General features: G+C 39.5%; 1 protein-coding gene across 1 annotated transcript in view; it reads right to left on the bottom strand.

Moving 5' to 3' along the window:
• The window catches only part of QRICH1 (glutamine-rich 1), a 50,124-nt gene extending 23,187 nt beyond the window's left edge, over positions 1-26,937 (bottom strand). Inside the window, exons 1-2 of the mRNA XM_006873618.1 lie at positions 26,791-26,937; positions 15,939-16,268 (exon numbers count right to left, since the gene is read on the bottom strand). Coding sequence (XP_006873680.1) covers positions 15,939-16,247 — 309 coding nt within the window. The 5' untranslated portion in view covers positions 16,248-16,268; positions 26,791-26,937. The remainder of the gene's footprint in view (positions 1-15,938; positions 16,269-26,790) is intronic.
• Between the last annotated feature and the right edge of the window lie 390 nt (positions 26,938-27,327).

Below are 27,327 nucleotides of genomic sequence, written 5' to 3'. Positions count from 1 at the left end.
AAATTCAGGTGGGATATATTCAAGGTCGTATTTTGGCTCTCATGGACTTGTTTTCATTTTCTTCAGCTTCAGTTTGAATTTGCATATGAGTCTGTTCCACAGTCTGCCCCTGGTCTTGTTTTCACTGATGATATGGAACTTTTCCATTGTCTCTTTCCACATATGTAGTCAATTTGATTTCTATGTATTCCATCTGGTGAGGTCCATGTGTATAGTCGTCTCTCATGCTGTCTAAAGACAGTATTTGAAATGAACAAATCACTGATTTTGCAGAATTCTATCATGCGTTCTCCAGCATCATTTTTATCACCAAGGACATATTTTCCAACTTAGGAAGGTAAAACAAGAAAGCAAATGTTTATGCATTTTCACACAAACAACACCCATGTCAAATACATATTTGGGGGAGGAAAGCCAAAACCATACAATCCCCTGTGTGTCAGTTTCCTATGTGAGCTAAATGTGTATACATGTTATGAGTTCATCATATGGTAAAACTAAGTTATACTACAAAACAACAAAAAAGGGCATTCACAAAAGATAATCAAGGATAGTGCTGGGACAAGTGGCTATTACCTACTTTAAATCAAATACAAAAATTAACTCAAAATGGATCATCCATCTTTTATAAAAAATATAGGAATAAGTCTTCATGAGCTTGGGTTAAGCAACTGTTTCTTAGAAATGATACCAAAAGCACATGTGACAAATAAAATAAAAAGACTAAACTAGACTGACTTCATCAACATTAAAAAGTGCTATGCTTCAATCCATTTGACCTACCTTTAATGGTTGGATGATCAGAACTCAACTAGAGGAAAAAAGAAGAGGAAAAGGAGTGTAATCCTCTACAATTTGATGAACTTGACCTATACTTATGGATGCTGTAGCTCAAAAGAGGGAACGAATCTTTACAGCAAGGATCATTCTCCACCCACTCTGTACACAGGATTGACAGGTATGGGCAACTTATGACACTGGCTACCCAAAATGGGGGTGAGGGTGGGGGCAACAAAGGCACTAAGTGACCGGCTTATAAGTTTTCTAGCGGAAGCTTAATTTTAGAGGGTGCGGGGGAAGGTAGGCTCTCCATTGAGTGGTTTCCAACCTGTCTGGATGGGATTGGTGAAAGAAGATAAGGATAAGCCTCTTGTGGTTCAGCAATGAATAATTGCCATCAGGACTGATTATGAATGTTGCAAATGTAAAGGTAGACTTTTTTTTTAACAAAAGGAAAGGAGTGGCTGATCTTGCAACCCAGGAGCTGAGGACCCTGGGACCATCAAGATAGAAAAGCGGAGTGTGGGACCCTATCTAGAGAAGCAGGGATGCCAAAGATGGAGGCAGAGATGATGATGTGGAAAGACGGAGCGGCTAGGGAATCTAGACTCAAGGAGGGAGAGGGGCTGTGTGCTGGCGGCTGGGGGACTGGCATGCAGGGTGTATCCTTTGGTTGTTTGAATGGTTATATATTCCTGAGTGCTTCAGTGTACATTAAAAAAAAAAGAGAGAGAGAATGGAAGCAAATGCTGTTGAATAATAATGCACAGAGGGAATTGTAATTATTGCAATGAAAGGAAATACGATAGGAGGAATATAAAGCTGATGCTCTCCCACACTCAATTCACAATAAAAAGTTACAAAAATAACCAAAAACAAATACACTGATTGACTACCTTAACAAATTCATTAATTGGTCATTAAAAACAAAGCAAAAGCTTTGAACTGGAATTATGGGCAATCTATGAATATTGCTGTTAAATGCTGTTGAGTCTGTTCTTACTCATGGTGATCCTACATAGGGTTTCCAAAGCTTTAAACCTTTTGCATGAGCAGAAACCCTCATCTTTCTCCTAAGGAGTGGCTGGTGGGCTCGATATGCTGATCTTGTAGTTCACAGTCCCGTGCTTACCCTATAGGGCCACTGTACACCCAAATCTATGAATAATCTGATGTAAAAGTAATAAAAATCATGTCTTTACACCTGTTTAAAAAACCAACACTATGCTTTAATAGAGGCTATCATGAAACTTGAGGGAAAAAAATTGAAAAGATAATATACTGAATGAGAGAATGTGAGGAGGCTTCGAAAAGTTCATGAAAAATGGAATGAAAGTTTTTCCATCAATTTTGTAAAGTTTCCTCATATATCTGCAAAACATATATCTAATAAAGGACTTGTCTAGATTATAAAAAACTCTAATAACGTAGCAGTAAAAAGCAAATAACCTACCACAAAGGGACAAAGAATCTGAGTAGACAATTCTCCAAAGATGATATACAAATGGCCAGTAAACACATGAAAAGAAGACACATCATTAGTCATCAGGGAACTGCAAATCAAAGCCACAAAATATACAAGTTCACATCCACCTGTTATGCTATATGTTATGAAGTGCCGTCTAGTCGATTCCGACCCATAGTGACCCTGTATAGGGTTTCAAAGGAGCAGCTGGTGAGCTTGAACCACCGACCTTGCAATTCAAAAGACTTTGCAGTCTGATGCATTAGCCCACAGCGCCACACCAGGACTCCTCACATCCACTAGGATGGCTGTAATGAAGCAATGATGGGTAATTAACAAGTACTGACATGGATATGAAGAAGCTGGAATCCTCATACACTGTTGGTGGGAATGTAAAATGGGGTAGCTGCTTTGGAAAATCTACTAGTTAGTTCCTTAAAAGGTTAAACAGAGTTGCCAGCAATTCTATCTTAGCTATACATTCAAGAGAAATGAAAACATATGCCCACACAAAAATGTATGCACAAATATTAACAGCAGCCATAACAGTCAAACAGCAGAACAATCCAAATGCCCATCAGCTGGTGAATGAGTAAAAAAATGTGTTACACACTGGAGTATATTATGTGGCAATCAAAATGGAGAGTATGAGTAAGAGATTTCTTTCTGGGGTGTTCAAGCGCTGACCTTGCAGTTCAAACGGCTTTGCAATCTGACGCATTAACCCCACAGTGCCATACAAGGACTCCATATCTCAAAATAGCCATTATGAATTTAAAAAAAAAAGATAACCAAGGAGGCTGTGTAAACAGCACAGGCTTTGAGATCACAGACTAGACTTGAATTCTCCTGGCTGAGTCTATGAGCAAATTAATTAACCATTGTTGTTAACTGCTGTCGAGTCATTTCCAACCTATAGCAACCCTGTACAGGGTTTCCAAGGAACAGGTGGTGAGCTTGAACCACCAACTTTGTGGTTCAAATAACTCTGCAGTCTAGCGCATTAGCCCAGAGCGCTACACTACTACTACAATTAACCATTAAAACATCACATTTTAAAATAAATTTTTAGGAAAAATGACAATGTTTCCCAAAACAGACATTTACAGAAGTTCTGGATGGCGCTCTGGGATAAAGCATTGGACTGCAAGGTCTGCTTGAACCACAAGGTCGGTGGTTTATACTCACCAGCTGCTCCTTGGAAAACCTATACAGGGTCACTATGATTTGGAACCAACTCCAAGGCACTTAACAACTACAAAACTCCACTGTATACTAATCAGAGAATGAAAGTAAAAGACAAATAACATCTTAGTATTTTAATGACCTTGAGGACCTGATTAGGGATCTCAGGAACTCCAAGGGGCCCCTGAACTACCTGTTATGAACCACTGCTGTAGAGTTAAATACACATTATATTTTATAACTATAATACAGGTAAGCTCCAACTTATGACACAGTTGAGTTATGATGAACTGCATTTACAGTCATCCTTTTTTTAGGGGGTTTGTTGTTTTTGCTGTTAAGTGGGATGAAACAAAGCATATGTTGTTTGTAACACTGATGATTCTGTCTATAAACCTTCACTCAACTCACCATAAAAAGTTAAAAGAAAAAAAAGATACTGATAGTAAAAGGCACTAATAATGAAAGCTAAAGAACAACAAAGTATTTGACTTGTGTCAGAATCAACTTACAATGGAATCATCAGAACAGAATTCTGTCATAAATCAGGGACTACAAATATTATTTACTTAAAAACAAAAAAATTTTAATCTAACAATTATCAGTGATTCCTAGCTCATGAATCAAGATTTTAATCTCTTTTACTCGATAACTCTCAAACACTAAGAAGCCTGAACTTTCCACACCAAGTCCTAACTGGAAGCATCTACTTCCCATTCCAGAAACGAACAGACCAATACAAATAATCTGATGCTGCTTTATATCCAAGATATTTCTCAAAGTGTTAAAATTTAAAATGAGGTGAGAGTTAAAGCACTTTTATGAAATATATTAACCAATGTCAATATAATCACAACTCCTCACATATATCAACATGGTTAGGTTCCCAAGACTAGGTGTGAAAATCGGAATTATGTGAAAATAGAGAATAAACACATCAAATCACAAAATAGAGGATGATACATGAATATGTAACTGGCAAACTACATCATTCCATTAACTATCAAGTCAATGGCAATCATGGCCCTGTCAAGTTGACATATAACTTTAATCATCAGTCAGTATTGTTCTCATCTCAGCATTTGTCAGTGCCTACTGTATGTTGCTCTGGTAGCAAAGTGGTTACGAATCGGGCTGCGAACCTTAAGGTCAGCAGTTCGAAACTACCAGCTGCTCCGCGGGAGAAAGATGAGGCTTTCTACTCCCGTAAGGATTTACACCCTCGGAAACCCTGTACAGGGTCGCTATGGGTCGGAACCGACTCGAAGGCACTTAACAACAACAACAACAACAACTGTATGTTGCTAATGTGCAAAACAATCCGCAGATATTTTACTACTGTAATAAATGGAAAATGACATAGCAAGTGAGACTTAGGTTTAAACTAAATAAGGAAATCAGATGTTCATTACCTTAATTATCTATCCTAAGTCAGTAAAAATTTAAACGTTATTTGTGTTACCTCTCCTTAAGTTTTTTTTTATATAAAAATATAACCATTCAACTCATTAGATAATTATTATAGGTCATAAGAAAAATTTAGAAAGTCAGCTAAGTTTGAAAAAAAAAAAAAAATAAGCAATTTGATAAGAGAAAACCAACTTTACATATGAGATAACCACTCATTTGTCTGTTTGTTGTACTGTGTTGGCTTGCAAGGTGTTGTGCTGCTAGAAGCTATGCCACTAGTATTTTAAATACCAGCAGAGTCACCCATGGTGGACAGGTTTCAGCTAAGTTTCCACACTAAAACACATTAAAAAGGAGAGGTGGGCTACTACTGAATGTTTAGTCACTGAAAACCTTATGAATAGCAGCGAAATATCAGATATATATTGAGGGATGACGTCAGATATAGATTGGATGGCATTCAAAATATGACTGGGAAGAGCTGTCTCTGCAAAGTAGAGTTGACTGTGATGACGTAAATAGAATAAAGAGTAAAACCACCGGGACCTGCATTTGTTGATGGGGCACAACTCAAAATGAGGAGTGTTAAACATCTGCAGACATCCATTAATAATCAGAACAGGGAACATATCAAGTATGAATCTAGGAAAATTGGAAATTGTCAAAAATGAAATGGGACACAAAAAGATCACTATCCTAGGCATTATTGAGCTGAAATGGTCTCGTATTGGCCATTTTGAATTAGACAATCCTATGATGCATCAGACTGCAAAGTCGTATGAACTGCAAGGTCAGTGGTTCAAACTCACCAGCTGCTCTATGGGTCAGAATCGACTGGACAGCACTTAACAACAACAACTATTTACTAAGCTGAGAACGACAAATTCAAGAGGAATGGCATTGCATTTCATTATCACGAATAACATTGCAAGATTTATCTTGAAATATAACACTGTTTTGTGATAGAATATCCATATGCCTACAGGGAAGACCAGTTAATAACCACTGTTATTCAAATCAACACATCAACCACTAAAGCCAGTGATGATGAAATTGAAGAATTCTACCAACATCTTCAATCTGAAATTGATCAAACATGTAATCAGGATGTATTTATAATTACTGGTGATTGAAAAGTGAAGGTTGGAAAAAAAGGAGGAGGATCAGTAGTTGGAAAATATGATCCAGTTGATACATGACAGAATTTTGTGAGACCAATGACTTATCCATTGCAAAAACCTTTTTAAAACAAAAGGTGGCTATACACATGGATTTCACTAGATGGAATACATAAGAATCATAATGACTACACCTATGAGAAGAGTCAAGAATAAAGTTTAACATCATCAGTCTGTGGAAATGACCATCAACTGCTCATATGCAAGTTCAAGCTGAAACTGAAGAAAACTACAAATTCACAAGAGCAATAAAGTGGATTATAAGAAGAAAATGGCATAAGGATTAGAGAAAGACTCATTAAAGTTAACAACATTTAATGAAATGATACAACCTTCCTTGTGGAAAGCGAAGAGGACTTAAAATACTTAATGATCAAGATCAAAGACCACAGTCTTCAGTATGGATTGCACTTCAACATAAAGAAAACAAAAATCCTCACAAGTAGATCAATAAGTAACATCATGATAAATGGAGAAAAGACTAAAACTGTCAGACTCCACTTTGCTTGGCTCCACAATTAACACTCAAGAAAGCAGCAACATGAAATAAAAAACATTTTGCATTAAGCTGACCTGCTGCACAAGATTTCTTTAAAAGTTCAAGAGCAACTAGTGTGCACCTGACCTAAGCCAAATGGTATTTTAATAGCCTCATATGCATTTGAAAGCTGTGCAATGAATAACAGGGCTTTAAATCTTTTGAAGATCAAGGTAATATCTAACAATGCAAAAGGCCTTGATGACATCCAGTATGGGCAGAATTCTAAGATATTAAGGAGTTCTGCTGCACAAGACCTTTTTAAAGTGTTTAAGAGCAAAGATGTCAGCTTGAGAACAAAGGTGCGCCTGACCCAAGCCATGGTATTTTCAATAACCTCAGATGCCATGTGAAAGCTGGACAATGAATAAGGAAGACCTAGAAGAATTGATGGTTTTGAGTTATGGTGCTGGAGGAAAATAATGAAAGTGCTGTGGGTTGCCAGAAAAACCAATAGATCCGTTTTGGAGGAAGTGCAACCAAAGTGCTCCTTGAAGGCCAGGATGGCTAAACTTCATCTCTCATACTTCGGACATATTGTCAGGAGGGACAAGAGAAAAATGTTTGGTAAGGTAGAAGGTCAGAGAAAAAGAGGAAGACCCCCAATGAGATGGATTGGCCAAGCGGCAGCATTGATGGACTCAAGCATGCCAACAGTAGTGAGGTTGGCCCAAGATCGGGCAGTGTTTTGTTTTGCTGTGCATCAGGTTGCTATCAGTTGGTGCCGACTCGATGGCACCTAACAACAACATACACAGAGTAGACAGGGATGGGCAACTTGGACACTGGCTACTGGAAATGGGGGCTACAAATGCAAGAAGTGACTAGCTTACAAGCTTTCAAGAGGAAACCTAGATCCAGAGGGCGTGGAGGAAGGTAGAATCTCCACTAAGTAGTATCTAATCTGTCTGGGTGGGGTTGATGAAAAGAGATGCGATAGGTCTCTTGCCACACAATAGTGAATAACTGTTATCAGAACTGATTGTGAGGGTTGGAAACTTAAAGGCAGACATTTGGTAGCAAAAGGAGGGGAGTGATTGACTTTGCAGGAGCAGAGGTCCCTGGGGCCATCAAGGGCGAAGAGCCTAGTGCAGAACCCTAACCAGAGAAGCAGTGACGCCAGAGATGAAGGCAGAGACAGAGATGAAGGCAGAGACAATGACAAGCAGAGATGGAGCGGCTGGGGACTTAGACCTAGAAAGGGAGAGGGGCTGTGTGCTGACGACCAGGGGACAGGCTTTCAGGGTATATACCCTTTGGTTGTTTGATGATGCATGGAGGAGATTGTAACCACGACAATGAAACGTAATAATAATACGATAGGATGAATGTAAAGCTAATGTTCTCCCATGTCAATTATCACATAATTCACAAAAAAACATTTAAACCAGAAAAGTTAGAATATATGTAGCTGCATTCTATTTCATATTCTTAGCCTCATTGAGGAAAGACATCTGAGGAATGCAGTAAATGTGCCAGAAGAGGTCCCAACAAAGTGGAGAATCATAGCACCTGGGACCCAAGTCCACCTGGATGCCTCTCAACATACAGTAAGCAAAACCTTAAGAATCTTTGTAGACTTTTATTGTTCAAATAAAATTCTTCTGAAAGTGGTAACATCTTTATCCAAGTATTAGACATTTAGCAAATTCCTATTACATAAATAAACTGAGAAACATGACCAGGTAAGGTATTTAAACGTAGTGGTTACGAATCGGGCTGCTAACTACAAGGTCAGCAGTTAGAAACTACCAGCTGTTCTGCAGGAGAAAGATGAGGCTTTCTGCTCCCGTAAAGATTTACAGCCTCGGAAACCCTGTACAGGGTCCGCTATGAGTCGGAACCCACTCCATGACACATAACCAACAAAAGAGTTGGAAATGAAGAGCCATAAAACGCAGCAAAAAGGGTCTTATCAATCATAAGTGATCAGGCTCCCAAATGAGTTCAAAAAATACCAAAAACAAAGTAGCTAAGTTTAATATTGCTTCTGTCACCATATGAGGGGGTTTCAAAAAGATTGAGGAAGTATTCCATTAACTTTTCATTCCATTTCTCCAGGAACTTTTGAAACCCCCTCATATTATAAATGCTACGTCCTCAAGACAAAAGTCAAGAGTAACTTTCCCAACATCTGCAATAGCTGGAGTACATGGACCAAGGGTACTGCATGAAACCTGGACTAAGAAGGCAGCATTAGACGGCATCAGGAACCAGTCTCCATTTTCCAGTGAGAGTGAAGGAATGTGACAGAAACACAGCAGGACTGTGGTGGATTGAGGACCTGTACTGCAGGTGGGGTGGAGCGGGGGCTGGGGTGGCAGGTGGCTGGGGTGGCAGGTGGCTGAAGGTCTCCCATCAGCGCAGCAAATGATGTGACCTTTTAGTCTTACTTCTGGCTGTGTAGCCTCCAAGGGTCATTCTCTGGCCCACCTATAAATTCCATAAACTAGCTACTATTCTTTAGTGAATTGTTTTCCTGAATAAATGAGGTTGAAGTAGAAAGAGGTTGTCTGAAGATTTTCAAATCTTAAATCTGTGCTGCTCTTCAATTTAACCTCTAACATATGCCGAGGTCTCCAACAATTCAATAATAACTGTTTTAAGGATACTAATTACCTTGTCAAATACAACAATCTATATGCTAGATAGATGAGAAAGCCATAATGGGCATTGCAAACGCTCTGGGGCGACAACAGGTGACTTAGAAAAGCAATCTATATTGAATTGATATATGTTGTTATGTATATTGACAATACTAAAAAAAGGCAATCTAGATGGCTGCACAACATTGTAAATGTAATTAATGATACTAAATTGTATACTTAAAAAGTTAAAAATGGCAAATTTGATATTGTATCTATTTTACCACACACACATAAAATACAGTCTAAAAAGCAGCCTCAACTTCAAGGTAGTGAATTACTGTGAGGCTTCAAATAACATTAACATACGCATTTTTAATTTTTTTTTTATTAAAAAAGGTTGATGTGAAGAAACTAGAATCCTCATGCACTTTAAGTGGGAATGTAAAAATGGTTCAGCCACTGTAGAAAACAGTTCCTCAAAAAGTTGAACACAGAATTGCTGTATGACTCAGCAATTCCACCCACAGGTATATACCCAGAAGTGTAGGCAGGAACACACACACAAACTTTAAACCAACGTTCACTGTAGCACTTTTCACAACATCCAAAGGAGGAAAACACAAAATGCCCATCAATAGATGACTGGATAAACACAATGTGGTATACTTTGCTGTTAGAGCTATCAAGTTGTTTCAATGTGGTATACACACACAATTAAGTACTACTCAAGAGCCATAAAAAGAAATGAAATCCTGATGCATGCCACAACATGGGAGTTTATAAAGTAACAGGTAAAGTTTATAAAGTAATCAGTGTTACTGAACTTGTACATATAGAAATTATTGAAATGACATGTTTTGTTACACTACTATGGGACCAAAGAGGCTTTTGAGGAAGTATGTGTGCCTCTGACCTCTTCCAATTGCTCAGAACTCCAGGCATCAATCAGCCTTTTTGTAGGCTTTTTGCTATCTTCAAATAAGCAGGCATACTCCCACCTTCATACTTTGCTGTTTGGAATGTTCAAAAATAACCACATGGTTCACTTGTCAATAATCTACTGTCTTAAATCAAAATGTTATCTGCACATTGAGGCCTTTCCTCACTACCCCATCTGCTTTATCACACTATGCTATGCTGTTGTCAAAAGTACGTAAATTTTAACATTTAACAAATTTACTACCAAATAAGTTGTGCTACTTTGTTCTATTATACCCTTGCCCACACCATGTGAAGTCTTTATACAAATGTTTCTCTATCGAGTAAATATAGTATTACATCTAAAATTTTTACAGTTCAGTAATCACCAGTGGTATGAATTATTTTTTACTATTGTTTGTTAACACCATCTATATTTCTTCCATGAACTGTCGACTTACATCCCTTGTTCATTTTTTTACTACACTCTTTTTTTCCTAGTTTGTAGGAGGTTCATTATGTATTAGAAATAACTGGTTAGAAGCACAGGTTCAAGTCAAAACAAGTTGGGTACAAATATTGGCTTTTAGAATATGACAGCTTCCTTAGGTTTCATTTGCTATTTTTAGTGCAAAAAATTGTATTTTAAAAAGATAAATATGTCTACAATAGACCAAAGGAACCCTGGTAGCATAGTGGGTTACACACTGGGCTGCTAACCACAAGGTCAGCAGTTCAAATATACCAGACACTCTTGAAGGAAAAAGATGAGGCTTTCTACTTCCATAGATTTACAGCCTCAGAAACCCTATTCAGGGTTGCTATGAGTTGGAATCAATTTGACAGCACATAGAAGCAACAACATCAGCAGCAGAAGAGGTCAACAAACCTGAATGTGTATAGAATAATAGCAACAGGCCTGTATGTGAGTCTGATATAACTCAGAAAGAAAATGCTCCTTTAAAGTCTGTGTATGGAGGAAGGCAGAATCTCCAGTGAGTACTATCCAACAGCGGAGCTGTTGAAATGAAATACAGATGGGTCAACTGTGATACTTTAGTGAATAATTGTTATCAGTATGGATTATGAGGGCTGGAAATGCAAAGGTAGACGTTTTGTAGCAAGGAAGGGAGTGATTAATTCTCCAGTCTAGGAGCGGAGGTCTCTAGGACCATCAACGGAGAAGAGTCGAGAGCGGGACCCTACCCAGAGAAGCAGAGATGCCTGAGACAGAGACAGAGACAGACACAGAGACAGAGACAGAGAGGATGACGTGGAGTGATGAAGTGGCTGGGGACTTTGGATCCAGAGAGGGAGAGGGACTGTGGGCTGAAGACTGAGGGGTAAGGGGGGAGTGTAGGGGGCGGGTTTCTAGGATATACCCTTTAGTAGGCTGATGATGCATGAAGGGGATTGGAACCATGGCAATGAAATGATATACGATGGAATGAATGTAAAACTAAAGTTCTCTCATGTAAACTATCATATAATTCACAGCAAAACATTAAAAAAAAATTTTTTTTGTCATTTTGTTATTGTACTGAATAATTTAATAAAACGTGTATAATGAAAAAATAAGAAAAGTCTGCGTAAAATTTTGTCTTTTTGCTTACTTGTAGTCATTTTGAATGACATAATTTTGGGAGCTAGACCTGGTGTGGCACTGTGGTATAAAGCACTGGACTGCAAGGTCAGTTGGAACCACAAGGTCAGCAGTTTAAACTCACCAACTGCTCCTTGGAAGTCCTATACAGGGTCGCTGAGAAACAGAACCAACTCGCCAGTGCTCCATATCCACAACAACAACAACAACAACACTATTTAGCCTTGTTAAACAGTAAAGTAAAATCAGTTCCTATCAATTTATTATCTTTATTTAAATTTACAAAGCCCACTTTTAGAAAAATTAAATTCTATTGGAGTAAAGTCAATTAGCAAATGTATTTGTAATTATCATATGGTGGCATTGTGCCACTGAGTCAGTTCCAATTTACAGTGATCTAGTCTGTATGGGGATTCTGAAGCTGTAAATCTTTATGGGAGCAGCAAGTCTCATCTTTTTCCCATGGAGTAGCTGGTAGTCAAACTGCTGACTTTTCAATTAGCAGACCAACGCATAACCCACTATGCTATCAGAGCTCTTCACAGTCCCAAAAATTGTAATGAAAAGATTAATTTCAAGAAAGATAAGCTATCTTATGAATCAATGGTGAGAAACTGTTTCATGACCAACTGTGACTGTCACAACAGTAAAGGTAGAAGTTTTCTAATAAAAGCAGAGAGTAGTTAATCTTACAGTCCAGAAAGAGAGGACCCTAAGACCATCAAAAGAGAAGACCACAAGCAGAATGCAGGACCCTATCCAGAAAAGCAGTGACACCAGAGACGGAGGCAGAGATGAGGACATGGAAAGAGGACTGAAGACTGTGGATTCATGGAAAGAGAGGGACTTGCACTGGTGGCCAGGAGGCAGGCTTGCAAAATGTGCCCTTTGGTTTTTTAAATTAATATATATTTCTGATTGTTTGGTTGTTTAAATTAATATATATTTAAATTAATATATATTCCTGAGTGTTTCTGTGTACATCCCCCCTGCCCTCCCCAAAGAAAACCAGGGAATGGAAGCTAATACTGTGGAATGATGATGCATGGATGAGATTGTAATCATTGCAACGAAACTGTGGTGTAAAGCTGATATTCTCCCATGTAAACTATCACTCAATTCACAATAAAAAGTTTTTAAAAAAGAAAAAGAAAGATAAGCTAATGGTAGCCAGCAGGCAGACTTGCAGAATGTGCCCTTTGTTTGTTTAAATGATTATCTATTCCTAAGTGTTTTTGTATATAATACCCCCCTAAGAAAAACAGAGGGAATAGAAGCAAATACTGTTGAATGATGATACATAGGAGATTGTAATCTCTGCAGTGAAACCATAAACAATGCGTGTAAAACCAATGCTCTCCCATGCAAACTATCAGTCAATTCACAATAAAAACCTAAAATAAAAAAAATAAAAGATTAAACTAAGCTTGCTTACCCTTTTGTCTAAGAAAGGTTTCTAAAAAGTCCCTTTTAACTTTAAATAGCAGGGAAAATAAAAGTCCTACTCTTGGACAAACTACATCTCATTAGCATCCACCAATGTGGCAGAACTTTGTGATAATTCTTTCAGGTCTACTTGAATTTAAAAAAGAGAAAATCCTGTGGGGATTTTTTTAATGGAAAAACGCAGTTTCCTTAACTACACTGACAACCTACATTAGGATACCCTGTAAGTAGAAGGGAATCACAACAAAAAAGTACTCTAATAAATTGGCTAAAATACACAAAATTACAGGAAAAAAATAGCCCTTATTCAAAACAGCACTGACAATTATTATAGCCATAATTTGCTACTATTCCATGAACTATCAGAATTTCTATGCAAGCATTTCCTGAGACCTGAAAAATACTCCAAGGATTCCTGTTGTTGTTAAATACCATGGAATCCAACAAGGTAAAAAAAATTGGAAAAAAGCTAACTCAGAGTTTATTTCTTCCTTAGGCAGACCTAACTTATAATTACAAAAATATTTAACACTGTCTTTTAGTTTTATTATTTTATTGCTATCTGACTCTTTAATTAATCCATCTGGATCCATTTTTCTGAGGGATATCTGAGTTTATTTCCAAACAAGGAGCAGACTGCATTACCTCCTCTGAAGGAATGCATCCTTTCCCTGCTGATCTGCAGTCCCACCAGTGCCTTCATCCAATATTTGTTTTGTTGCTGTTAGGTGCCATCGAGTCAGTATCGACTCATAGCAATCCTATGTACAACAGAATGAAACACTGCCAGGTTCTGTACCAGCATCACAATTGTTGCCATGCTTGAGCCCATTGATGCCGCCACTTTGCCAGTCCATCTCCCTAGGGGTCCTTCCTCTTTTCCTCTGTTCCTCCAATCTTACCAAACATGACATCCTTCTCCAGCGACTGGTCCCTCCTGACAATATGTCTGAAGTATGAGAGATGATACCCGCATATAGTATCTGTGGACACACACACACACACACACACACACACCTGTTTGTGCATTTTTTTAAGTCCTTGGTCAACATCGAACCCATGGCACTAAAGCTGGCCCAAAATTACCCTTCTGGCTGCGAACCTTCAGGTCAGCGGTTTGAAACTACCAGCTGCTCCGCGGGAGAAAGATGAGGCTTTCTATTCCCGTAAAGATTTACACCCTCGGAAACCCTGTACAGGGTCTATGGGTCGAAACTGACTCGACGGCACTTAACAACAACAACAACAACATTCTGTGTATACTCTACATCTGACCTTAGCACACCCTCAGAATCGTTCTACCTTTCCCCAAATTCTCTTTTAACATGAATTCCTCTGTCCCCTGATTCTGTCTGCCTTTTGTCTTTTAGAAATTCCTTGTATTTAGGTTTGTTAACGGCATTTTTTTTCCCCCAATACTGCTAGGAATTCTTGATCTTTTCAGTTACTTTTATATTTACATTTTTTCTTGGGAATTGGAGAAGACAACAATGTTAATAGATGATCTTAATCAGTCATCCTGAACCTAAGGTCTCAAACACGTCAAACCCAAATCCCAAGCCCTTTTATGAAAGAAAGAATGCGTTCACAGCTGTAGATAACAGCAGAATAAATTTCTCAAACCAAAAAGTCAGTCTTTCATCTACTTTTCTAGTATCGTTTCTTCTTTACAAAGTCCTGGAATAAACACTGAGTGTATTCCTCCATATGCCAGATAATAGAGGTTCTTGTCTATTACTTATTTCAGTCAGTCTTCACTATCATCCCCATCTGACAAACAGACAAACTGAGGCTCAGAAAAATTAGTGACATGTCACAAATGAGTGGTCAAAGTCAAATTCAAACACAAGGCTGCAACTCTAGAGTCCTTTCAACATACCTGTCTACATCACTGAGGGGCAAAGGGGCGATAGTTTTAAACATCTACCTCACTAGGGACAACTTTACAGTCCTTTCCTGTCCTCTTGGAAGAAAAAGGATCAAGGGTAAGATGAAATGCAATCATAATGGATGCTAGCAAGAAAGTATCAATTGTAACTAGAGAAGACTGTTGCTCCATAGAAGGATCCCTAAAGAAGAAACATTTTAATTTCTCAGCAAATGTATTAGATCTTCATTAAATTCATTATCAATTTGAGGTTATAAATAGCAAGCACTGGCCTGAGAACCACAAGGGTGGTTCAAGCCCACCAGCTGCTCCACGGAAGAAAAGATGAGGCTTTGTGTTCCTACAAGCATTTACAGGCTCAAAACCCCGATACAAGTTTGCTATAAATTGGAACCAACCCAAACGCACTTAACAACAACAATAAATAGCAAACGCAGAACTAGAAATCTACAGATGATCCAAGCCATGGAACTACACAACAAAATGAAGACCAGTAAAATATAATGAATGGTTTTTCATTTTGAAATACATTCTAAATGTCATGCTTTTCGTAATGGCCCAAGATTAGTTCTTTGTTCTCCCTCTGTTCAGCTAACAAAGACAGAAGGGAAGCCTCAGTCACACACACCTATGTCACATCCAAACCATTTCAGAAGACCACTAGTTTCTATACTGTCCAAATCTCCGATGCAAACAGCAAGTATCCGGGGTCTTTTCCGTTTACAGTAATTACAAATATTTTTAGTTACATTAGCTATGAAAGTCTAGTGTTATACAAAAACTTTCAAAAACAAAAACACACACAAAAGCCCACAGAATATTCCCTTCAAGAAAATAACCCTTGAAGTATGTATATGGATGTAATGTTCCTGCAAACCCAAAGCAATGAAGCTGAATAAAGCATATTAAATAGTCTGCAACTCCACATTTTCCTTTTACCTGAACCTGCTGTGGCTGCTGAACCTGGATCTGCTGTTCTTGCTGAGTTTGTGGCTGAACACTGGTAGTGACTGGACAGGCTAGTTCAAGCAAAGATCCAGCTACTTCAGTGCTGTCTGTATAAATGCAACTCCCACCCTGTTGGTACACCATGGTAGTGGTGGCTGTCTGCTGGAATTCCTGCAGGGCTTCTGGCCCCTTGGAGGCCAGAGAGTCCAGAAATTCCTTCATCCTGTGTTGCGGGACAGACCGCGCCTTTACTCGGATGTATTCTTCAAAGGAAATGGTGTTCTCCAGAGAATTATTCATATTGCAAAGTCCTCAGGAAACCTAGAAATAAAAGAATAGGCAGAGATCAAAATTACACTACATTTTTATAATGCATAAAAGCATCAGAGTATAATATTCAAGGGTAGCTATATAAATCTGGGAGCCAAAGTAAAATTTTACTATACTACCTGGTGTGGTGCTGTGGGTTAATGCACCAGACTGCAAAGCCGTTTGAACTGCAAGGTTGGCAGTTCAAGCTCACCAGCTGCTCCTCGGAAACCCTACACATGGTCGCTATGGGTCAGAACTGACTCGACGGCACTTAACAACAACTTTATTCTTTCAGTTAATGTGTTTGAAAATTTTTTTCCATACACATCTCTTAAATCAAACTACGACAAACAAAACATAAAAAAGTATACTTCACGGAACTGGATAAAACAGGCTGAACACAATCCCCACCCAAATGTGACCAATCCTATCTTCTTTGCAAAGCCAGGCACTGGACAGTAAACATCACATGCAAAACTATTCTGTGACCATCCAGATAAGACTACCACGCAAGGATAAGAAAGACAGGAACAGAGATTCCTACTGACATGTCTTATTTCCAATGCCAAATATGTCTGACATATTTGGTGAGCCCCAAAAGACAGGGAATGTATTGTTCTTCATCTCCCATTGGTGGTGGTAGTAGTGTGCCATGGAGTCGGTTCCGATTCCCATTAGAAATACCAAAAATCCTATTCTGTCTTATTCAGCTCACATTCTTTTGTAGTATAGCTTAGATATTAAGAATTGCACACTGTAAACTTCATGTTAGGTTTTTGTTTTGTTTTTTTTCTTTCCATGTTAGGTTTTTATCATGAGAGATGCCTTCCTAAGAAAATTACAGTCATAAAACTATCATCAAAGGGAAGCCCCACACAGTCTGTTCCAGTGTAGCAGGTGAGTGCTTTTGTGTGTCACCACATACCAGAGTGGCACAGGATACTGTACTTTACTTGATGCTCTCCTCACTCAGATGTGCCATGAAGCCAGACTGTACAGCCAGACTGCTTTGGTTCATATCTCAGCTCCACTCTCCTTAACTTTGTAATTTAACCTTAATTTTTTGTGTATAAGATGTTGTTGTCGTTAAAAGCCATTGAATCAGTTCCGATTCATAGCAACCATATATAGGGTGGTTGCCAAGGAGCAGCTGTTGGGTTTGAACTGCCGACCTTGAGTTCTCAATCACCACACCAGGAATCCACTGTGTATAATGTTATACAGTTGATGTAAAGATTAAACACATGTAAAGTACTTAGGAAACCACCTAACACATAGTCAGTGCTATATAAGTTAAAATTATTGAAATAATTTGAGGAGGTTGGACTATATAGGAAGAACTCTAGTAGTTCAGTGATTAAGCACCTGGCTGCTAACCAGAAGGATGGCAGTTCAAATTCAGCAGCTACTCCATGAGAAAAAGATGTGGCAGTATGCTTCCATAAAGATTACCACCTTGGAAACCCAACAGGGCAGTTCTATTCTGCCCTACAGGGTTACTGTAAGCTGGAATTGACTTGATGGCAATGCATTTTTGGTTTTGAGGTGAATGGTCTCTTAAATAACTAGATTACTACTGACATTCAGATATCAATTCTGTAGGTCTCTCACTGGGAAATTTACCTTAACAATTGATAACCAAGGGTGGTTGTTTTCTTGTTGTTAAATATCTTGGAGTCGGCTCTGGCTCGTTGCGACTCTTTATAGGATTTCTGAGGAGTGGCTGAAGGGATTAAACTGCTAACCTTTTGGTTAGCAAAAACCACTAAGTTGGTTTTGACTCATAGTGACCCTGCAGCACCACACCAGGGCACCAGCAGTGGTGTGAGTCAACTCAATTACCTGGTGACAACCATGTGACCTATGGACTATTGAGTGCTCTGCCACTGTTGCTTTTGTATCACCCTCCTTTCATCAGTACCACTACCAGAACAAAAGCAATACCAAGATGACAATAACATAAGCCAAGTGAACCTTTTTTACCAAAAAGAACTCTAAATCTCAAATGTCTATAAAGGTGAGTATTTCCTTGATCTATCAAGGCTAGAAATACCAGTCTCATGGTCAATGCAGAGATATAAAGCTTGTAGTAACCATCTCATTGCTTCCATCTGTCTATAAACTTCAAACAGACAGGACTGTGCCTAGTCTTCTCTGAATGGCTGATTTATGGTAGATGCTTACTCTGTATCTTTCACATTTGGAATTCAACAAGAAACAGAAAAAGTATGACTCCTTGCTCCTGTGACAACTATAATTTACAACCATAAAAGTTTAGTGAGTGGTTGTTATTATTGTTAGGTGCCGTCGAGTTGGTTCTGACTCATAGCGACCCTCTGTATAGAGTTTCCAAAGAGCAGCTGGTAAATCGGAACCTTCAACCTTGTGGTTCAAACTGACCCTGCGAGCTAGTGCTTTATCCCACATTGCCATGCAAGGGCTCCTGGTTGTTGTTAAGTATGGTTGAGTCAGTTCCAACCTATAGCAAACACTACATATCTGGAGCAAGAGTAAAACCAAAAAGAATTTGGTCATTATTACTATTAATTTACCAAAATCGGTACTATTTCTGTGAGACACTACATGTGTAAATATTCAAAATATATTTGAGCACTTTCAAATAGAACAGATCCAGCAATGAATCTTTTATAATGACATATATTAATATATTTTGAATATATTTCTCTATAAATTAAAAACAACAAGTCTAAAATCAGAATTCCCAGGTTACTTTCAGGAGAGACTCCACTTCTCAGGAAACCCCAAAATACAATAGGGTGTAAAGCACAGCAAGTGCACGTCAAGAGGATTCAAAGTAAAGCTTTTGCCAATGGTCTTTTGTCTTCTTTTGTCTCCTGCTGGCCCCTTTCCCACTTCTCTGTCCCCCCTTCTCTCTTATGCAGGGCTTCTCCTCTCTTTGGTAGAAAGCGTTCAGACATCTGCTCCTGAGACTTCAAGATTAAGCTATCGTAAGGAAGTCCAAGGCACATTATGAGTGAGAAAGTACAATTAAGGTCAGAAACAACGTATTCTCTGTCACAAATTTAAGAGCAGGCATTGGTGTGGTGACTTATAAGCACTCACCTGCCACGCTGGTTAAGAATGTGTCAATGCTTCCCTTTGGTAATAGTTTTATGGATGGAATTTCCTTAAGGCCTCCCTTATAGTAAAAATCTAACGTAATAGCATTACAGAGTTCACAGTGTGTAACTCTAATTACATAATCACATACACTCTCTGCACAAAAGGTAACAAAAGAAAAGATGGCATAAGCAGCCATTAACTAGTCCCCTACTACCATGTTGGTATAGAGTTTTCAGGTGGTAAAGACAAGGTGACAATGTATTTCTAAAATGTCTAAAATGAAAAGACAAAAGAACTCCTAAAGAATAAATATAAACTAGTTACAAGGAATTCAACTGTCTTGTTTTTGAAACAGCATTAGTCTTGTACATCTAGAGTTTATGCTGCATGATGTGAGGAAACATTTATAATTTTATTTTTTCTAAAGACTAAACAACTTGTCCTGGTGTCATTTAATAAATTATTGAAATTCCTTTGCCTACTGAGTTGAAATGCACTATTATATTCCATATTCATGTAATTAAGGTCTGCTTCAAATTTTGGGGGATTCTATTGGTCTTTCTATAAGCACAAATAACAGTATCTGCAAGATTCTTTGGACCACTCCACCAAGTTATTGTTAATTTTTAATAACTTAAGGCAGCTAATACAAAGTATGTATTTATATAGACATCAGTTTTATTTTAAACATGCAACAGAAAAAAATCTGAACCCACAATTTGCTCCACAAGGGAAAGGTATGGCAGTTTGCTTTCATAAAGAGTGTTAAGTGCCACTGAATCGGGTCCAACACAGAGAAATCCTATGTACACTACTACTTAGTCCCCTATGCCATCCTCACAATTGCTACTCTTTGAGCTCATTGTTGCAGACACTCTATCAATTCATCTCTGTGAGGAGCTCCCTCTTTTTCACTAACCTTCTCTATTTTACCAAGCATCATGTCATTCTCCAGGCGCTGGTTCTTCCTCTAACTTGTTCAAAGTATGTGAAACGAAGTCTAGCCATCCTCACTTTGAAAGGGCAAGAATAGATTTAAAACACAATGAACTCTAATGACTGAAGACCAGATGAGTTGTGGAATATGAAAAGACATCATACATGAAGAAAACAAAAAGTCATTCAAAAGACAGCAAAGAAAAGGCCAAAAGGATGTCAGAAGAAATTCTGAAACTTGCTTTTAAACGTTGTTGTTGTTAAGTGCCATCAAATCAGTTCATACTCACAGCAACCCTGTACAGGGTTTCCAAGGAGCAGTTGATAGGTTTAAACCACCAACCTTGCAGTAAGCGCTCCAGTGCTTATCCAACAATTCCATACCAGGACTCTTAAAAGCAGAGTAGCTAAAATGAATGGAAGAAATGATGATGAGACGAACAGTAGATTTCAAAAGACAACTTGAGAATTAAATTAAAATGTACAAAGATCTTAAGTTAAAGAACCCAAAGAGAAGAACACATTAGACATTTCTCAAGTTAAACTGAAGAAAAGTTTTAAGACTTGAGCTGCAATACTGAAGAATTGAATGAGCAAAATATTAAATGGAGCAAGAAGCATCAAAAGGCGGTGGAAGGAATAGAGTCACTGAACCATAAAGATTACAACCTTGGAAACCCTACTGGGGCAGTTCTACTCTGTACTACAGGGTCACTATCAGTTGAAACCAACTCCAAGTTTTATGCAAAATATAAAGAACTCCTAAAAACTCAGCAAGTAGAAAACAACCCAATTAAAAAAATAAAAAAAATCAAAGAACCTTAAATGCATAAAGCTAATAAAGCTGTTTGAAGAGGCTCTGCGTTGTAGATTGAAACTATATAATATTCTAAAAGAGACAAAACTATAGACAGTGAAAAAGATCAGTAGTTGCCAAAGGTAGGGTGGGACAGAAGGAAGGGATAAATAGGCAGGTGAGAAGAGGGTATTTTTAGGGAAGTGAAACTATTCTATATACTCCTATAATGGCAGCTACTTAAGATTATGCAAGCCATACAAACAGTGTGAAGTCTAATGTAAACATTAACTATGCATTCGTATTGGTTTATCAATGCTAACAAATGTAACACACTAATGCAAGATGTTAATAATAAGAAAAACTGAATGTGTGTGTGTGCATGCACAATGTGCAGGAAAATATATGGGAACTCTGAATCTTCTGTACATTTTTTCTATAAATCTAAAATTGCTATAAAAATTAAAATATTAATTTTTATAAAATGTTAACAATAGCTACACTTGGGTTAAGAAATTACAAAGAAATTAAATTTAATATTCTCTTGTATTTTCATAGCTTGTATTAAGCCAAAAAGATATATAAACTCATCTTTTTCTGCACAGTGGTTATACAACAGTAACAGTAAGACACCATGTCACAAGGTCTGTAAAGTCAAAGGAGTTATATGCATTAGAGAAAAATATATATCCCTATAGCAAGTCAGAAAAAGTAAAGTTAATTATTCGGTTCAATTGTAGTGTATTTTCCCACAAAATCTAAAACTCTCAAAGACAAACAAAACCATTAAAACACCACAAACTTGCATAATAATGAAGACAGCCAACTTCTTCAAGATGCTGTTAACAGTACCCACAAGACCGAGCCTTAGTAATAAACAGAAATGGAGAAAACTGGTAAAACTAAAACAAACAAATTATTAATTAGCTCAAATCAAAGTAAAATACAGGTTGTTGTTGTTAAGTGCTATCGAGCTGGTTCTGACACAGAGACCCTGTATAGAGTTTCTGAGGAGCAGCTGGTGAGCTTGAGCAGCTGACCTTGCAGTTCAAACCCACGTTTCAGTCCAGTGCATTAACCCACAACACAACACCACACCAGGACTCTAAAATACAAATATGCATTGTTTAACATCCATTTGGTCAACTTCCAACTACATATACATTTGTAATCCCACAAGGTATTTGCATTAAAAAAAAAAAAAAAAGGAAGCAGCTCTCCTTTTATTATTTCAGCTCCCACGAGGATTTAAAAGCCTCAAAAGCCCTATACAGAGTTGCTATGAGTCAGAACCACTCCACAGCACTTAACAACAATGATTTTAAAGACTCCAAACCCAGACACTTGCAGCACTGGACCACAGATGGGATACAGGCAGGTGGGGTCCGAAGACATAGGTCCGTGCACAGGCTCTTGGACTATGTAGGGTGAGCAGACAGGCAATGTCAGCAGGGACTGTAGGAACCCAGGCTGCTCCTGCTGCTCAGGCAGTTAGAGGTGGGCACAGTCCACTCCCTCCTGCCTTCCTACTCCACTCCTACCAATCCCTCACCCTTTAACCTCACTAGCAGCTCGGGCATCATCAACAGCAGCGAGGAGGATGACCAGAAGCAGGCGCCTACGAGATTTTAATACAGTGTTCACATTATGTTCAAATCATGCAGCATCCTATTAAATGATGCATACCTGTTCTGAAAACATGAGTTGGAAGGATAATTGAAGACTCCCAATTTCTGGGAATCTGATGAGATTAGTTATGGACAAAAGAGAAAATATTCTTGTGCTTATTGGAAAGAATCTATAAACAAGCAATTGCTTCTAAATGCTTTAGTATAGCTGTTCTGCAAAACAATAAACAGATAAACCAGCCCCCTCCTCCCCCTTACAGACCTAGGCTATTTTTACTGGTATGTCCACAATGACCACTGCTATCTCCTCTGTAATTTCTTCTGCTGAGTTTAGCAGTGTCTGACACAGAGCAGACCCTCAATACATGAGCGTTATTTTTATTATCTTATCACTAAAACACTGGACAAATGTTACTCCAAAACAATCCATACATCTCTATGGTTCTTTTTGCTAAGTTCTTCCCCCCTCACCCCATTTAGGCACAATGAGAAGACCTAACTACTCATCAGAATAAATTCTGTGGGTCCTCGCTTTTATCTCTGACACCTCTTTCCCTGCTCCCCATAGAGTACTGCACAGAGTGGGTCTTGAAGACGTGATGGACCAAGCCACTTAGCACTGTCTTAAAGCCCTTGCCAATGTTGTTTCATCCTATAGTCTTGTTCAACAACATACACATGTGTGTTATATACACCTAGGGGTATAATTGCTGGATCATGGAATGGGTATTTTCAACAGTCCATTAAGCCTTGGTTGTTGCTGGTAAGTACCATCAAGTCAGTTTTGACTCATGGCAATACTGTCTAGGATTTATTTCCAAGGAATGGCTGGTGAGTTTGAACTGCCAACCTTGTGACTGAAACCAACCTTGTGGTCCAGTGCTTATCCTACAACACTATACCATGTACTCATATATGAATGCTCACAACAGCAATGCCAATGTTGTTACTAAGTGCCACTGAGTCGATTCCAACTCATACACACCCAGTACAGAGCATCCAAGGCCAGTATGGTGGGTTTGAACCGCCAACCTTGAGGTTAGCACTCCAGTGCTTATTGTAGAGAACCACACTAGGACTCCAGCAATGTTAATAGCAACCTGAATGCAACCTAGATGTCCACCAATAGTGGAATGGCTAATAAATGATGATATATTCACAGCAAAATACTATACAGAAAAGGGAATTGATGGACTACAGTTTAATTTCACAAATACAATGTCAAAAGAAAACAAGTAGTAATACAGTATGTTTCTACTTACACAAAATTTAAAAGCAAGCAAAATTAAACTATGTTGTTTAGGGATACCAAGGTGGTAAAAGTAAAAAGATAAACAAAGGTGATTATCAGAAAAGTCAGAATAGCAGTTGTCTCTAGGGGTTGAGGCGTCCCTGTGTGGTACTAACAGTGAATTGTGCTTGGGTGCTAGAGATCTCAGTGGCACATCAAAAGAAAGGCCTGGCAATCTACTTCTGAAAACCAGCCAGTAAAAGCCCTATGAGGCATAGTTCTACTATGACACACACTGATCACCATAAATTGGAATCAACTTGATGGCAACTCGTTTTTTTCTAAGGCTTAACAAGCCATGACCAGAAGGAACCTGTGAAAGGTTCAAGGATGTTCTACTTCTGGAATACGTGGAGGTTATAGAGGGGTTCACTTTATAATTTATTACACTGTAAACATATTTGATAAACTTACAAATAAACTTAAAAAAAAAAATTTTTAACTTTGGATGTTCTACATACAGCCTTCCCTGTAAAAAAAAAACCCAAAGGACCTTTCTCTCCCTTATTTCAAGCAAAGAAGAAAGTTAATCTATCATTTCTTCATGCAGCCACTTCAATTTAATAACAAAGATCACAGTCCAATGTGGGAATTGAGGGGTGGACAGGGTGGGAAGAAAACTTTTAAGTGAAGTCTGTTGGGAACTTAAAACATCTGGAACACATGTAATAAAATATAAGGCAACTAAATACAAAGTAACAGAAAAGTTCATATATAACACCTACTGACTGATGTTAACTGACAACTAGAAAACCATCACAGATAAAGAGTGGCCATTTAAAAAGCAGACAAGCAAGAAGCAGGGCACATCAAGGACAAACCAAAGGTGAAAAAATTAAAAGAATACATGTAAGATTGAAAGAAAACACCCCTTATCCTGAAGTTGCCATAAAGGAAAAGGCAGCTCAATTTCACAGAAAATTCAACCACTACTTAATCCTTTGTTTGAAATAGCAACACAAACTGGAAATGGGATATGGAACTGCAAAGGGTCACTGAGAGGTAAACAAATTATTCATCACTGAATCCTAGAAGGTCATCTCCTAACAGACAAATTTTACTGATGAAAACATTATCTACAATTGCAAGTATAAAGGCATATTAAAACTAAAAGTGTCTCCTGGGTTAAATTTAACTGTTCTCTGGTTCAACCGTTTAGATCCTTAAGAAACAAAAATCCCTTGCTGTGCTAAAACCTGGAAGTTGCGCTGACTTAAGTTTTCAGAGAAGAAAACTGTCCAAGCAGCAGCCTGTAGCTGGATTCAAAGGTAGTTTTACAGTACTCAGTGATTTCTGGCAGATAGAGTGATTGACAGAATTTGTAATGTTTCACTATCACCAGAAAATAACTATGCACATCCAGCATATGTAGGATTTTATCTCACCATGTTGCATATTAATTCTGCTACTTGTTCTTAGTACTTTTAACATTCTGTAGAACAAAAAAATATCCTGCCATCCTTAGTCTCCTTTTTAAGTTTTACCTTTGTTCTTAATATACAGTATAGCAGAAATACTCCCATCAGTATCCAATTTGATGAACTGCTAATTTTACTTCCTCTTAGCTTCCTTTTCTCAAATAATATAAAACAAGACTGTAAAACATAAGCTAGCAAAAGATTTGGCTTAGAAAATAGAGCAGCATATTTCTCTGGGATGAATCTAGAATTCTGGCACCAAAACACATTAAAATCCTTTATCAACGGTGACACACGGATTTTAGAAAATTTGAAATAAAAAGAAAACGCAACAGCACTGATTCTCAGGTTGTTCAATTTTGTTCTGGGCAACTTTTCGGCTGAGGGAACTGCAGGGTCCTCAGTTTGTCACCAAAGACTAAAAAGAAAGCCCCTCCTACCCACACAAAAGGGAAAGCTCCATTTACAATTAAGTGGCGTTTTAAAAGCTGTGTTTCACATCAAGCACAGAAAAAGATCCCTCGGGAGCGCGCAGAGGTGACGTGTAGAAGTTGCGCTTTTGGAAGAACTAGTTTCTAATGACAAGCAAGAAGATACCGTTAAAGCGTCCTCTAGAATTAACCTTTCCTCTTCAACACAAAGCAACAGACCATGATTAAGAAACCTAGGGAATAGGGGGCTCGCTGCCCTTTCAAGGCCAGCAGGGCAGCGCCTTCCCCAAGTACCCACCCGGCACATGGGCCTGAGCTCACCGCATTCTTCGAAAATTGGTAATCTCACCCCCCTCGGGCAGGAAGGGTCCGTAAGTCAAACGGCAACACTGGTTAGGTTCACCCCTGGCCAAAGCCACAGCGGCCAGAGCGTCATCAGGACCGAATAAAAAAGGGCCCAGCCGGAAACCTTCCCAGCGCTGCTAGACGCCGGTCTGCCGTCTTTCCGTGGCGCCGCAAAGCCGCCACCCAATGGCAGGGCGCGCGCCCCTAAATTGGGGGTCGCGGGCGGGAGCGCGCACGCGCGCCGCAGAAAGCCGCTATAGCCCACAGGCCGCAGCTCTGGGAGCCAATATCCGGGCCGGGGACGCGCACGTCGTCGGCCACGCGCACCAGGAAGGCCGCACGTCGCGCGCGCCCCCGCGCGTACAAATAGGCCTTGCCCAGAACGCGCGCGCGCCGCGCCCACCCGAATCTTCGGGCTGCCCTTCCCCCACAGACGGAGCAGAGGCGCGCGGGTCCAGGGACGTTCTGGACTCCAGAGAGGCCCGAGGTCTCCAGAGCCCAGCGGCAGCGATCAGCCCGCCCCCGCCCGCCGTTGTGTGGAGTGGGCCCACTGTCCCAGGCCCTCGGCTTCGCCGCATCCCCGCCTCTGCCGAAGTCCTCACCCGGCGACGTCGCCGCCGCCGTCGCTCTGCCCGCCGGCCCCGCCGCACTGCCCGGGGCCCTGTTCTGCCGTCGCCGCTCCAAGACCGACAGGATTTTCCCTTCACAGCTCCCTGAGCGCCATCTTACATTCAACCCCCACAGCCAATAGGTGCCGAATACACCTCTCGCGAGAATCTGAGCGCCCGATCCCGCGAGACTAGGGGTTGCCTCCCGGCCAGACTTAAAGGGAAAGCTTCAGCCCTGCAGGGAGGCCGGACTTTAGGCTAGGAACAGGAGCTTGTTCCAGGGAGTGGGACGGACAGCTCCGCCTACAGACGCCCCTCCACTCAAGGCGGAGCCAAGGCCCAGGCCTAGCCTAGCTTTGGTGGCTGGGTAGGCTTTTGTACCGGCCCTGGCCCGAGGCTCTGTCCCACAACCCACCTTCAGTCGCCAACCGCGGCTTCCTCCGTCCTCGCTGTTCCATATGGGGCGGGGCCCGGCCGGGCCTCTTATTTAAGGTGGCCCTTCACACACCCCTAATTTGGACCGGGTACCAC

This window comes from Chrysochloris asiatica, unplaced genomic scaffold, assembly GCF_000296735.1.
Source record: "Chrysochloris asiatica unplaced genomic scaffold, ChrAsi1.0 scaffold00246, whole genome shotgun sequence".
NCBI classification, from domain to species: domain Eukaryota; kingdom Metazoa; phylum Chordata; class Mammalia; order Afrosoricida; family Chrysochloridae; genus Chrysochloris; species Chrysochloris asiatica.
The sequence above is the reverse complement of the archived record's forward strand: the minus strand, read 5'-3'. Positions and strand labels throughout refer to the sequence as shown.